The 13611-nt window shown below is 41.3% G+C and overlaps 1 protein-coding gene across 2 annotated transcripts in view; it reads left to right on the plus strand.

Moving 5' to 3' along the window:
• The window catches only part of LOC129374258 (netrin receptor UNC5D-like), a 195475-nt gene extending 182701 nt beyond the window's left edge, over positions 1-12774 (plus strand). For both annotated transcript variants that reach the window (XM_055052582.1, XM_055052583.1), the window contains exons 15-18: positions 5207-5356; positions 7710-7874; positions 9123-9301; positions 11878-12774. In XM_055052582.1, coding sequence (XP_054908557.1) covers positions 5207-5356; positions 7710-7874; positions 9123-9301; positions 11878-12073 — 690 coding nt within the window. In that variant the 3' untranslated portion in view covers positions 12074-12774. The remainder of the gene's footprint in view (positions 1-5206; positions 5357-7709; positions 7875-9122; positions 9302-11877) is intronic.
• The last annotated feature ends 837 nt before the right edge of the window (positions 12775-13611 follow it).

The raw sequence follows: 13611 nt of genomic DNA on the forward strand, positions 1-13611 counted from the left end.
AGAACTGCAGCCTGTGCAGCGCTCCACTGAAGATCCACTCGTTAAGTAACATTGCCACTGGGAGACGCTTGATGACGAGGAGACAAAGAAGGACTTTTAATTACAAAGACAACAGATGCTCCGGGGTTGCTTCCCTGCCCTTTATTTGCACGGTTTAATTTGCTGTCTGTTAATTAAATGTGTTTCTGCGACACATTTCATCTGTAAAGCACTTGAACACGTTAAAATGAGGCGCGGCGCGACACGGAGCAGGGGTTCATCGCCGCATTCTCGAGTGTGGAGCCATGTGGGGAACGCGGCTCCCATCCTTCCACCGCACAAAGAACACAAAGTGCTTTTTTTTTTTTTTTCCTTTTTTTGCTTTCTTTCTTTGAAACTGCTCTTTTCGGTCAGAGAGAGATTTCGCAGCAGCCATTGTACCATCTGAGCCGAGCAAACAAAACGAGAGGTTTTCTGAAACGGGCCCGTTAGTTGCCTCTCGCTGCCCACTTGTTCTGCATCGGCACTGGCTTCATTTGAAAGACAAAATTGCAAGTACTCAACGAGAAATTGCATGTGGGTGCCAAGAGTCAACTCACTCCACTTCTCCATCAGTGACACGTGGCTATTTGGGCTCTTTGTTTGTTTGGGTTTTTTTCTGTTTTCCTTACTTGCTTTTGTTTTCTTTTGTGCTTCATGCAATAATTTCCCCAGCGAGCTTGAAAATCGATAGGCAGCCGGCACACTTGGTATTGTGCTCTTTTTTTATTCGCCCCCAGAATTATCTGCAAAGTACACTACACAATTGCACACATCCAGCATCCCTAAAAAGTATGTCGACGGTCAAAAAGAGAGGTGCAGATTTTTTGGTTGTTTTCTGCTTTTTCGAGGGAGGTTTCTATCCGAGAAGAACTTTCATTGAAACACTTCTTAGTCTGTAGAAGTGAAGTGAAGTATTAAAAGTATAAAATATATATTTTTCCATTTTCATTGTGCTTGTTTCCAACAACACATATGTAGCAAGTCATTTCAGTGTGCTAATTGCATTGTTTTCCTCAGACATCGTGTAAGTGAATGGAAGCAGATGAAAGTCCCACTTTTTCTATTCTTGGTTAGTCTGTGTTATGCTTCTGAATTTTAATTACCGCACAATAAGAATGTTGACATCTTGTGAAAACCGTAAAGCCGATAACACAGTTTCTCACGCCAATTAATCTCAGAAAGTTTTCTACGATTTCCTTGAGATGTAGCCTAAAGCCGTTACAGAAGCTGCTGTGTGTTAAAATCAGCAGCCGTTAACTATTCATATGCAACCAGAATGAATCTTCGTCTCAGATGTCGTGCCATGGAAACTGCTTCGAAGTAGAGAAAAGAAAAGAAAACTACAGCTAATAAGTGGAACCATGAATGAAAGAAGTGCAAAGAGAGGTTCTGTCAATTAGTTGTGTCTTTTTTTTATGTCAGGTCATGATAGACTCTGTTTTATAAGCCAAAAAATGAATAATAGAAACACTTTCAATTGAATTAAAAAAGAGAAAGTATGCAGATAGTAGTCTAGAAGTCTTGAATTTCATTTTGTGGACAGCTAACGTTGATGCAGAAACCGGCCCAACAAAAAGTCAAGACGACCTTGATAGCCGAGCTCCATTAGTACCTTCTGGATCTTGTCCTTGTGATTCAGGACTTTGGAATTACAACCATCCCCGCTGATCAGCGTCACTCAGAGCCTCCTTGATGATGATGATGATGAGATCCTGGGTCTGTTAGTGGTGGAGAAGCTCCCTCACCCGGTTTCAGCCGTGGCATTACCCCCGGCAGTCCAAACAGTCCCACCCAAAGACAGAGCCAGTCGGTGTCGAGCGTCGGTGTCGGGGAAACTTTTAGATGTGTCCCGGGGGTCCAACACACTTGAGTCGAACGGCTAAATGACCTCCTCAGTATTCCTTTTAAATCATTTCAGAGACGCAATCTGAAAGTCTGGAGGGCTGGGGTTTGACACCTCGCGTTTCAAGCCAATGACCGGAGCAGATAGCGTCTGGGAGTTTGAAGAATGCATCCCTGAGATCCCCGAGTCACCGCCTGGTGTCTTGTGCAGGCAACTTACGGGAAGATTAATGACGGCCCTGTTTCTCCACTGCTGGTTGGACCTCATCAATCTTAGGCAACATCCAGTTGGTTGAACTGAGCTGAGTTCAGGTCCAAATTCTGACGTCGTCGCTTCACGGTTGCTTGGGCTTGTTAGCTTAGCGATGGCGCTTACCGTCAAGGTGGGATGTGAGCCATTTCTTTTCTTTTATCTTTCTTTCTTTATTATTTTTTACAAGAGTTAAAAGTGAACGCGTCAGAAAGCTTTAAAGTATTGTTGATCAACGTTACAACTGTGCTGATCCAAACAAAATAACTGCATAATCTCCTCCTGACAGATACTAACTACTGGAGTCATATGTATTTTCTTTCCAGTGTATTATGAATAGATTATAGAAAATAACTTTTGGTCGGATACAAATTGATGAGTAGGTGCTGCTGTAAGCTCAACTTCATGCATAAAAATGCCAAACACCAAAAAACCCTAAAACTGCAAAGGTATGAAACATTAAAGGGACTCAATGACCACTTACCCATAGACATATAGCAGTGAAAAAAATACATTGTTATACTGTATGTACTTGTTTTATCATAATAGTTAGTCAACATGACTAATGCGTGTCGAATGTTACAAACACCCTGCAGTATTGTTTGTCTTCTTTATCGTTTAACATGGACTATATCCTTCATTTACTGTAAACAACAGCTGTTATAGCGGCAGATCATGTTTACATAATCAGATCATTTCTGGATCTTTATACCTGTTGAGGAACCACAACATGGCCCACAGAACGAATAAAAAGAGGCATGAATGCTTGATCTGTGCTTTATTTGAGGTAATTTTCCCTTTCGATGCGGTTTTTGTCCATTGTTCTCCTCTCGGTGTGGCCTACTTTGTTCTCCGTCAGATTATTGTGTCCTCTTTCGGTTGTCACCCTGGGAAGCTTTTAATCACTGTCAACCGCTCTGTCTTTTGTTTTTTTGGTTTGTTTTTGGTTTTGGTTTTTTGCTTGTCTGCCAGGAAAAGAACCTTTGTTTTTCTCTTTTATAGACAAAGTCCTTCAGTTTTTTTTTTGTTGTTGTTTTGTCCACCTGCCTTGAAGCTGGCATTTGGCTAATTTTTCATGCAGTAGACCTTTTTTTCACTGCAGCTATTTTGTCTGGAGACAGAGGGCAAGCACCAACGATTTATTGAGGGCTGCTTTCCACTCAAAGGAAAATGCTACAATGGTAAAATGCATACAGTTTCTTAGCATTTCTCTCTTTAATTCTTAGAAATTAAGTGAAGTATTGTGCTCCTTATGCCGCTCTGCCTACAGAGATACTGATTGCTTACTTTACGCAGACGTTTGAAATCATGCAAGGCTTACTATTGACATTTTTCACTTTTTTTAAATATAATTTTATGTCTTTTTTTTTTATATAGTAAGACCATCAAAACTACATTTTCTAGTACAAATTGATCGAAGCGCTTTCTCACACTCATTTTCTCTCCTTGGTGTTTTATGCACTTTTGTTTTCCAGCCCATCATAAAAAATTCAAGCAAACATCGCTTGTTTTAATCATGTTTCTCTTTTATTATTTGACAACTTCTTTTAAATTTTTTATCTGGTTTTCACAGAGCCATCTTAATTGTGTTCTGCAGTAAGGTCATGCAACATTCATCTGTTCTGCTCAGAATAATAGTTTTATTTTTCTATGAGAAATCTTTTCGTCTGTAAAAGAAATGTTTTGGGTTTGTTTTTTGTTGTTGTTTTTTTGTCTGTGAGACAATCAGGAGGTAGCTGCATCACAGAAAACAGAGAATTTCTCCACTCGCTCATTTTGACCAAGTCTAGACTTTGCATTACTGTCAGAAATGAAAACTGGAAAAAACTTGGGTGACGATCTAAGAAGCCGAACACAGCTAGAGGAAGATCGCCTTGCAAATAAAACAACAAATTTTGTCGTTGACACATCTTCCGTTGAGGTTGAAGACAGAAAATGCATCTACATATAAAACCTGCACAGTTTGTCCAAGTCTTCGCAGTGTGAAAGCACTGTAACGCCTGTCAAATCTTTTCGCTGTAAAATTGCCGGAAAAAAATTTCAGGAATTTGTTTTTCTGTGAAATTTTTCAAGAAAGTTTTTTTTTTTTTTTTTTTTTCTGTGAAAAGATTGAAAAACATATTTTTTGTGCAAAAGCTTAGGATATCGATCAACCACCAACATCTCTTCAAAAAATTTTCTCCTAAAAAACCTCCAACAGGTTCACAGGTCAGCTGGACTCATGTGTTATAAACAATTCCACTTGCAACCAGTCGGGTGACTTCAGATGAGTTCACAGCGCTACATTTTATTAATGGGTTTCAGAACAAAAGAGGCGAAATAGCAGCAGGTGTCACGGTTTATAGATGAAAAAAATTTTAAACTTTGATTTGCTTCTGCTTGACAAATATCCACAACTTTGTGTTCTTTCACATGAAATCCTAAATAAAGAGAAAATACACATTAAATGCAAAATCGACTTTTTTGAGCTTTCCGTCATGTTACCGTTTTATTCCCTCGTCAAAAACGATGGAGTGTTGCTTTAGTTTTTTTTTTCGTGCATGTTTGGGAAATTTTTTAATCTCCTCTGGCAACCAAACGCACAGCTAAATTGCAGGGGGGTGCACAGCCTTCAAGGACAAAGCTCTTCCTCTTAACTGAATCTTCCAAGCTTCCCTCATTCTGCTCCTTCAGACTAGCCAGAACCAATTAGCAAACATTTGCTGAGCTCACTATACAAGCTGCTTCTCAGTGTAAAAGCGTTGTGAAGGGTTAACAGATGACTTCCTGAAGGCGAAGTTTTAGAAACTAAAGGAGTTTCTTAAAGAGACAGAGACCCAATTTCAAGGCGCTAAGTTAGGAAGTCAAATTTATTTAAAGTGATATTTGACATATATATATGGCATTTTTTAAAATGACTGAAGTCAACATTAGTTGATTATGCTACTATATGCCTGGAAAATGCATAATACTGCCCCTTCAATTTTTGCAGCTGTGATGTTAAAAAATGAAGCAAAATCAATTCTTTTGTAAGGAAAACAGTTGTTTTCCTTCTCAGCCAAAGACAAAAACAACAACAAAAAAAGCTCATTCAACCGTCTCTTTTCCTCTCAGGAGGTGGTGGTGGGGGAGCGCAGCAGGGGAGGACGGCTCCTCGAAGAACCCAAAATTCTGCTGTTTAAGGGGAACACGTTCAGCCTCCAGGTGTCCATCCAGGACGTCCCGCGGTTACTCTGGAGCATCAAGCCTTTCACCACCTGCCAGGTTGGACTATCTCCCCCCTTTTACTGTTGTGTAAAGCGGCGAGGGGTGTTTACAGTGAGTTTATTGGCGTTAAAGTCAAAACCGCACGCAGCTCCGTGACGACCATGTCCAGGAAAAAAAGGCGTTTGCCCCGGTTCTCTTCGGCAGCCTCACTCTTCCATCACACGCCTTTTGCTTTCTTGGTCACATCAAAGCTAAAGGGCAGCAGCAAGGGCACAGTAGGAGGCTAGCTATCTCACCCACACACACAGCATTACAAACTTAATTATGACTATCAGGCAGGAAAACACACACACACACTCACTCAGATATATCATAGTTAACTTCCCAGGGGTCTTCATGCTGCATGTTCTGTTCTGCCCTGTGATGTTTATCCCACCAGCGACATCTTATTAGCAGAATTATCACCTCCAGAATACCAACAAGGAAACCCGAAGATTAGACCAGGAAGACGCCTTCAGGCTCTAATTCAGACATGACTGCCACCTAAAGCAGGCAGCTGTAAGTGGCTGTCCTTTTCTGATGGGTCTGAAGAGCGGATGATTCATCCGCACAACGGCGTTTTGACCCGTTCCGGCTGCAGCAGAGTCTGGGTCACGCGGCAGCGAAGTAGAGGCAGCGGAAACGGCGACAGCGTGCTTCAGGTTGCATACGCTCAGCAGATGTAGCTTTGCTTTCTAAAGCTTACTACATTTGAAGTGGAAATGCAGAGCAAACTGCGAGCATTAAGGGATCTTTTGCCCTAATTCTATAATCACGACATTGATCCCCATCTAAAGATAGGCATTAAGACACAAGCTTAGCATCAAGACTGTGGAGGAGAGAAGAATAAGACAATACATCCTCAAATATATATATATATATATATATATCTATATATATATATATATATATATATATATATATATATATATATATATATATATATAAATACATCCTATATATATATATATATATATATATATATATATATATATATATATATATATATATATATATAATCTTGAGGTTAAAGCTCAAATGAACTAGCTCTGATTTGTGGTAAGCTTTTTTTTTTTTTTTAAGCAAGATGTATAGAAATAGAACAAGAACAAAAACGGGACATTTTTTCTTTCTTACCCAAGTGGTACGCTCTGAATCAAATGTTCTCCAAACTAAAGTTCAGCCATCAGTATTACTTCTTATTTTTCCAAACTGGTCAGTTTTTTCCTGCATAAACAGTCGTAGGATGTAATAGCGCCTAGGGAAATTCATAAAATCCTGCCTTTTTAAGATGATAAATGTGTTTTATTCTATTAATATGTTTTTGCACGTGAGAACGCCACTGTGTAAAGTAAAAGATCACCTTTAGCACTTGCCCCCAGCACCCCGGTGAACTAAATTAATGTGTAATTGCAGCTGCACTGTAAACCTTTGGTAAGATGGAACCTGCAATTTGTTTAAGAGGGATGTAATAACTTCTCTACAAAATCTCAGGTACTCCACAGGACCATTCAGATAAAGATGTTCTTGTATTTGTGCTTTTCAAAGTTTTTTTCAGTGTGTTTGGGAATGTTTTATTGGTAATCCATGAGCATCCTGCGCTCCCGCAGCTTAAACCCATCCGCAGACAGAATCAGCCTCTCAAGTCGTCATGCATGTTTGTCCTCACAAGTCAGGAAATGGCGACGAGCAAATAGGTTCTTACCTTCTTACCTTCTTCACTCTCTTACCTTTCACATATGTAGATTCAGAACAAGTGGGGAAAAGTGGAATTGCGACAACGCGTGCTCTACGAAAAAGCTAGTTTGACTCGCCACCGTTTCATTCACTGCCATTTGTTTCTGAAAAATGCTGAATCATGTTTGTCCTTTAGGTCTGGCTTGTCTATTTCAGTTTTGACCAATTGCAGAATGTTAATTCTAAGAATCTAATATAAAAGAGAGGAAAAAAGGGCAGTGGGGTCCCTGATAGAGGTAGCAGCGTTTAATCCAACGTATTACTCTAATTCTCAGTTTCAACAGCAGCATGTACTTTGAGGTACATGCTGTCGTTTGTTGCTTTTGTAGACAGAAAACATTTAGAGTAAAAAACAGAACATTAATTGATTCAAAATCTCCACAAAACACCTGACATTTCTGAAATTATTGTATTTCCTCTTGTTACTTTACAAAATACTTTACAATTACCGCTTTTCCTTCTGATGGGTGAAGCTTCTTGATTCGTGAACGTCACTGATTGGCTGACAAGGTCACTCGCTCACTTTTAATCAAACCTGCAGAACAGCAGAGAATTCAGAAACAACAGACCCAACTCGAATTCAACGACCGATCCCGTTATCCTGTCCCGCCCTCCGTCTCTCCCTGCTCCGCAGGAGTTCTCCTTTTCTCAGGTGTGGGCCAGTAACCGGTGTCCCCTGCAGTGTGCCTTCTCTCTGGAGCGCTACAGCCTCTCCTCCTCTCAGCTGTCCTGCAAGATCAGCGTGCGGCAGGTCACAGGAGAGGAGCAGATACTCCAGATCTACACGTCAGTCGTGGAGGTGAGGCGCACTCACGCGGCGCTGTATCTGGAAGTATTACTGATTGGTTGTTTGGGGCGATTTTTTTTTGTCACTTGCATGTTTCAGTTCATCAAGTTAATTTCAATATCAAGCCGAGAATGCAAATTGCTGTTTTCTAAGCCGGCGTGGTTCTGTGGGTGAAAGTAATCGCACCCACCAAACATTAACACACTGCAGAACGTTATTTAGCATGAACAGCTTGTTCAAGGTGATCGCACAGATCCTCGGTCTTATTTATAGCTGCAGTATAGCTGAAATAGCTTTAAAAGAAATACATGTTTAAATATATGTTTTTGACATATTTGTTAAAAAAAAATCTCTCTCTGTCAGGACAGCGTAAAATCGAGCTGTGCTGCCTTCTCCCAGTGCTCCCAGTTTGAAATATGTGGTTGATCACAGATAATTCAGGATTTATCAAGTGGGGCAACAAATTCACATAAACCCTGGTTAGCATGATTTGAATACTAAGTTTATCTTTGGTTACGTCCACACAGCAGGGCATGACGCTCGATTTCCATTTTACTTCTGAAATAAATATTTAACTTATTATTTTGCCTGGCCGTTCATACTAATATTCAAATCAGACTTTTGTGTGAATGGTTTATGACCACACAGCAACCCTCGCGCGCAGAAGAACGTCGACATCACTCAGCAGTTTGAGGAAATGATAATAACGGGGGAAGTTTTGCAGTTTGTTCAGCAATGAAAACTGACAGCACTGTTACAAAATCAGAGCAACCCGCAGCAAGCAGATGAAACGAAAACACGACTTTTGTTTACATCCACATTCACCGCGTCTGGTTTCTTCTCGTCTCACTTCGGCGACATGAAAGCCGGATAAAATGAGACATAACAGCTGAGACTGCAGACTCTTTGGAAAATGTTGCATAAGTATCCAAATTAGTACCATATGTGGAAGTGGCACAGATTGAGTTTTGGAATGTTCAGACTGGAGTGAGAGAGATGCGTGCACGCAAAATAAAAACTGAGTCGCATTCGCCTGCTATGAGAACAAAGTCTTAGTCTGACATCAAAATATGGTTGATGATCTCGGCGTTCAATTGAACGATCAAACCTGTAAGAGGGTAAATACCAAACGGTGTACATTGATGGCGATGTGTCAGCAGACGCTACGCTTTACTTCTTGATTTGATTCAAGAGCTTCGCTGAATGAGCTTTTCATTTCTCGGTGACTCTTTGTCCTCCGTCTTCTCTCTTTCCTCCCAGAACGAAAAAGGAGCGGTTCCCTTTTTCACGCAGTCCGACTGCACCATCACCTCTCAGACAGGGTCAAAGGCCTTCAAAATCCCCCCGTCCATCCGTCAGCGGATCAGCGCCACCTTTGACACGGCCAACGCCAACGGGAAGGACTGGCAGCTGCTGGCTCAGAAGCTCCACATAGACAGGTCTGAATGAAAGCCTTCGCGTTCCACGCCGACTCCATTGGCACTTCATGCAATGAAGCTTTTGTTTTGAAGCACAGCGTGTCTCATGCCTCCTTCGCCGGTGCAAACACACAGCTCTCCTGCTGAATTGCGCGTTTAGGCAGGAATTAAGCCAGTGTCAGGCTTTATCTTTCATCGCCTACCAGCCTTCACTTGCACACCACTCTGCTGATTTCATTATAGATCTGAAACATGCATATAGGAGGCGAGAAGGCAGGGAGGCAGGGAGGCGTTGGGGTTGACTTTAGCACAGTTTAACATACAGTGGCTGCAAAGCGGATGTGGTGCCTTGCAGAAATCTGAGGAAAGGTCCCTGACTGCTGACAGCCCATCCCTCTGGTGATAAAATGTGTTCGTGTTAGCGCCTCTCATTAGCAGCAGCAGCAGCGTCTTCCTTCCCCCACCCCTGCTGAACACTCAGGAGCTCGTGTCAGGTCAGTGTTTGTGTGGGCGTGGGAGGATTTTATTTATTTGGAGAGGCGCTGATCTACGCTTGTGCTTCAGAGGAGAAGTCAATAATCAAGTGCTTATTTCCACGACCGCTCTCAGATCTTTGCGGTTGGCTCGCGACCGCCTTCGTTTCTCTCCGGGCTAGAGGAACGCAAGACGAGGGGGGGAAATAAAAACTGAAATAAAATAAAGAAAAGTTAACTGGGAAACTATGCGCCAACTGCACAATTAGGGGAGCTTTGCCTAAACGGGTCTGAAAACAAACATCTGAGAAATGGGAACAGATTTCATAGTTGGTTTTTTTACGGCATAGTCAAACACGCCGAGAAGCATGTAATAAGAATGTCTCTACCTACTTAAGCTGATTTCTGTAATTATTTCTGTGAGTGTGTGGGGATATAATGATATGAGGAAGAGGAAAAGAGAGCAAAAGAGGAGACAGGCAGCAAGTTGAAACGTCACTGCGATGAAACAGTGCCCTCTGGTGGAGAGATGTTGTAAGAGTAATGAAGGTAAAGTCTGTCTTGCAGAATGAACTGTCATCCATTGGAATAGTCTAAGTAGCTGCTGGATAAGGGAAGGAAGAAAGTCCTTCACATTTTAAGACATCTTATGTGCTTATCTTAAATTAGAACCTTTTATGTCTATAAGTGTGATGAAGTACCAACATCGACAAAATTCAACTTCTATAAAACTTTGAAACTTGTGACATTTTCCTTCCATGTCCCTATCATGCACGACTTTATGCTATTCTTTCCCATAAAACCCCAACAAAATGCATCCGAAAGCTTTTATTCGTAAGCGCGACAAAGAGTGTGAATGCTGTTTCAAGGTGCCATGCCATAAAGGCTGATTTATTGCTTACATTTCAGAGGGAAAACACTTGTTGATGCGCAGCGCACCAATCTGCCACGTGTTAGATGAAACTGCATTCCTTTAAACGAAACACGTTCCACAACACCTCTGAGACTCGATCCGTTTTAGAGTTTTGACTGGCTTGTGATGAATATATTACAAAGCAATAAGGAGATGAGACAAGAAGCATATTTATATATTCCATATATAAAACGACTTAACGGCTGCCACCTTGTCAGAAAAGGTGATAAGTAAAAATGTCTCCAAGATGGACAAATCCTCTGTGAAGAACAAAATGTGAAGATAAGAAGGATCAGCACTCTCCAAATCACCTCGGATATAAGTTCTTATCAAGCCACTCAAACTAAATCTAAAGGAGAAACGGAAATGCGCAGACATCTCGGTAACCTTTACTTGAAGTCTCTTTAAAAGTCAATTAAAAGAATCATCTTTGCATTTTTCAGTAAGAAAATAAAAGGCACTTTAAAGCAAATGTATCACTTTTAATTCTCTTTTAATGCAACTTTTAAGGCAATTTTCATTAAAAGTGTCATTATTTACCAACTGACATTTCATAACAGTAAACCTTCATAAAGACTTCCTCATGTACATCCCGTCAATTAAAGTGTTACCGAGATTTCTTAACACTTGTTGCAGAATAGTTCTTAGATGTAAAACGTTGAACTTTGAGCAATTACTCGTCTGCGTTTGATTGACGTTGCAGTAAGTTGGCGTCAAACTGAACACCAAGATGTGAATGCGTCATACGTGCATCGGTCGATTTGATTCGTCAATCGTTTCCGATTGTCTTTTTATAGCAGCAGAAGGATGAGGCAAAGTCTGTGGCCAAAAACCAGGCAGGATCAGAAAACTAGAAAACACTTTGAAACATGAAACAAGGCTTGAAATCTGTGACTGGGGCAACAGATGATGTCGTGCTGAGCTGGTGATGAGCAGCTGTTTAAATAGGGAGAAGCACAGTGCAGGTGAGAGGAATGAGTAATAAACACTGTCAAGGTGGAGCTGAAAGGCTGAAATTATGACAATTTTAAATCAGATCCATTCATTCACACAATAAGTATTCACTAAGATGTCCCTCAGACACATACAAGAAAAAACAAAAAATTCCCAAATATCACCGAACCTCTGTGCGTTTATTTGACTGTTAATCTGTTTAATCACATCATTTTCTTGGTCTGCTTTTAAAATGCATCCATTTCTCCAACCTGCAGGAACCTGGGCTACTTTGCATGCCAGGAAAGCCCGTCGTCGGTGATTCTGAGCCTGTGGGAAGCGCAGCACCAGGACCCCGGGGACCTGGACTCTCTGGCCAGCGCCCTTGAAGAAATCGGAAAAGTCCAGTCCCCCCGGGAGGCCGGCGCTCTCGGCTGCAGCAAAGAGGACTCTGAGCTGACGAGACTCGGGTAGGGAGAAGGGTTTGTGGCGCAGTCCGAGTCCCGACAGACCTTCACTGCATGACCGCCGACGATCGCGTGTGCCGACGTACCCACCGAGAAGAAGAGACTGTTACTAAAGGAACACCTCGGCTAAACCAAATGGTCCACACAAGGCACCACCAAGTCAGGGACAGATCGAGTGTTTGTGTCATGAGAGGTGCCGGTGCATTTTGGGGGAAGGTCGTCAGCGAGGTGAACCACCTGGTGAAACGCCCCCCAAAAAAAGCTCCGAATCCAGTCGCTCGTAGTTTCGTGTGAAGGATTTCCTTTAACTAGGACAGAGTGGGTCTCAAACGCACGCTTTCCAGAAACAGACGCAATCAAATAATCCAAGCGGCCAGAACAACAACAAAAATCCTTACAGTATTTTCTCATTCATTTTATAGATTTCTAATGAAACTTATTTTCTTCAGTGTAAATTCAATGTCTCTGCAGTTTTGATTTAAACAGGAAGAAAGACATAAAGTTTTTTTCCTCTCCATTCCATAAGGTCAGAGACACTGACGGTGATTAGTATCTAAAAGGACACGCGTCCACTTGCTGAGAAGATAATGGATGGATGAATCACGCTGATAGCTGTAATTTTAAGAATGAGCCACAAGCACACAGGAGGATTTCTCAACCGGAGGCAGACGGACAGAAATATGAAAGCAGAGACTGCAGAGGCGGAACGAGCTGATCTGTGCCTCATCTGGAAAAGCAGCCAGAGGTGAACCACTTACCCCCCGACCCCCACTCCACCCAAAAAAAAAACCCACTACACACACCAATCCAACCCACCCTGTGAGTTCAAGTAATCAGCGTCTGGTTAATTTGGAGGAAGCTTAATGTGTGACATGTGACTTCATTCCACACAGCCTTCATATTTCTGGCACCGGTGAAGTGGGGTGTATTTCCAAGATCCCCGGGGCTTTTCTTCTTCTTCTTCATCCTGAAGGTTGATTTCCAATTTGGATTTTTGATGTGCGGTCAGAGCGGAGTCTCCTGCAGCCGGAGTCTGTCAGTCACCGCCGCATCACTGTCAACCTTACCAGCAACAGTCTTCTGTTGACTCAGCTTTAAAAAATATATATATATATATATATATATATATATATATATATATATATATATATATATATATATATATATATATATATATATATATATATATATATATATATATATATATATATATATAAGCTCCCCGCAATCAGAGGCTCCCTTAGCTTAATAATAAAGTGACTTTGTGTTCAACTCAGTGTTGGGACTCGCTTTCCATCTGTTTAACTCATTTGCCTCTTAAAGACCAGGCAGCTCACATTACGGCGCGATGAAGGACTCTAGCGTTCAAATAAAAGATAAAACAGAGACCCCTGATATCCCCCCATCTAATGAGTTCATATCAAATTGGGTTATAGATTTGTGAAAAAAGGAAGAACTAAGTAGAGAACCTGTTAGTAAAAAAAAAAACATGTGGAAGAAGCCTTAAAATAAATGCAACTTTTATTTCAATGCCATAATTTTATG

This window comes from Poeciliopsis prolifica, unplaced genomic scaffold (assembly GCF_027474105.1).
Source record: "Poeciliopsis prolifica strain line A6 unplaced genomic scaffold, Auburn_PproV2 SCAFFOLD035, whole genome shotgun sequence".
NCBI classification, from domain to species: Eukaryota; Metazoa; Chordata; class Actinopteri; order Cyprinodontiformes; family Poeciliidae; genus Poeciliopsis; species Poeciliopsis prolifica.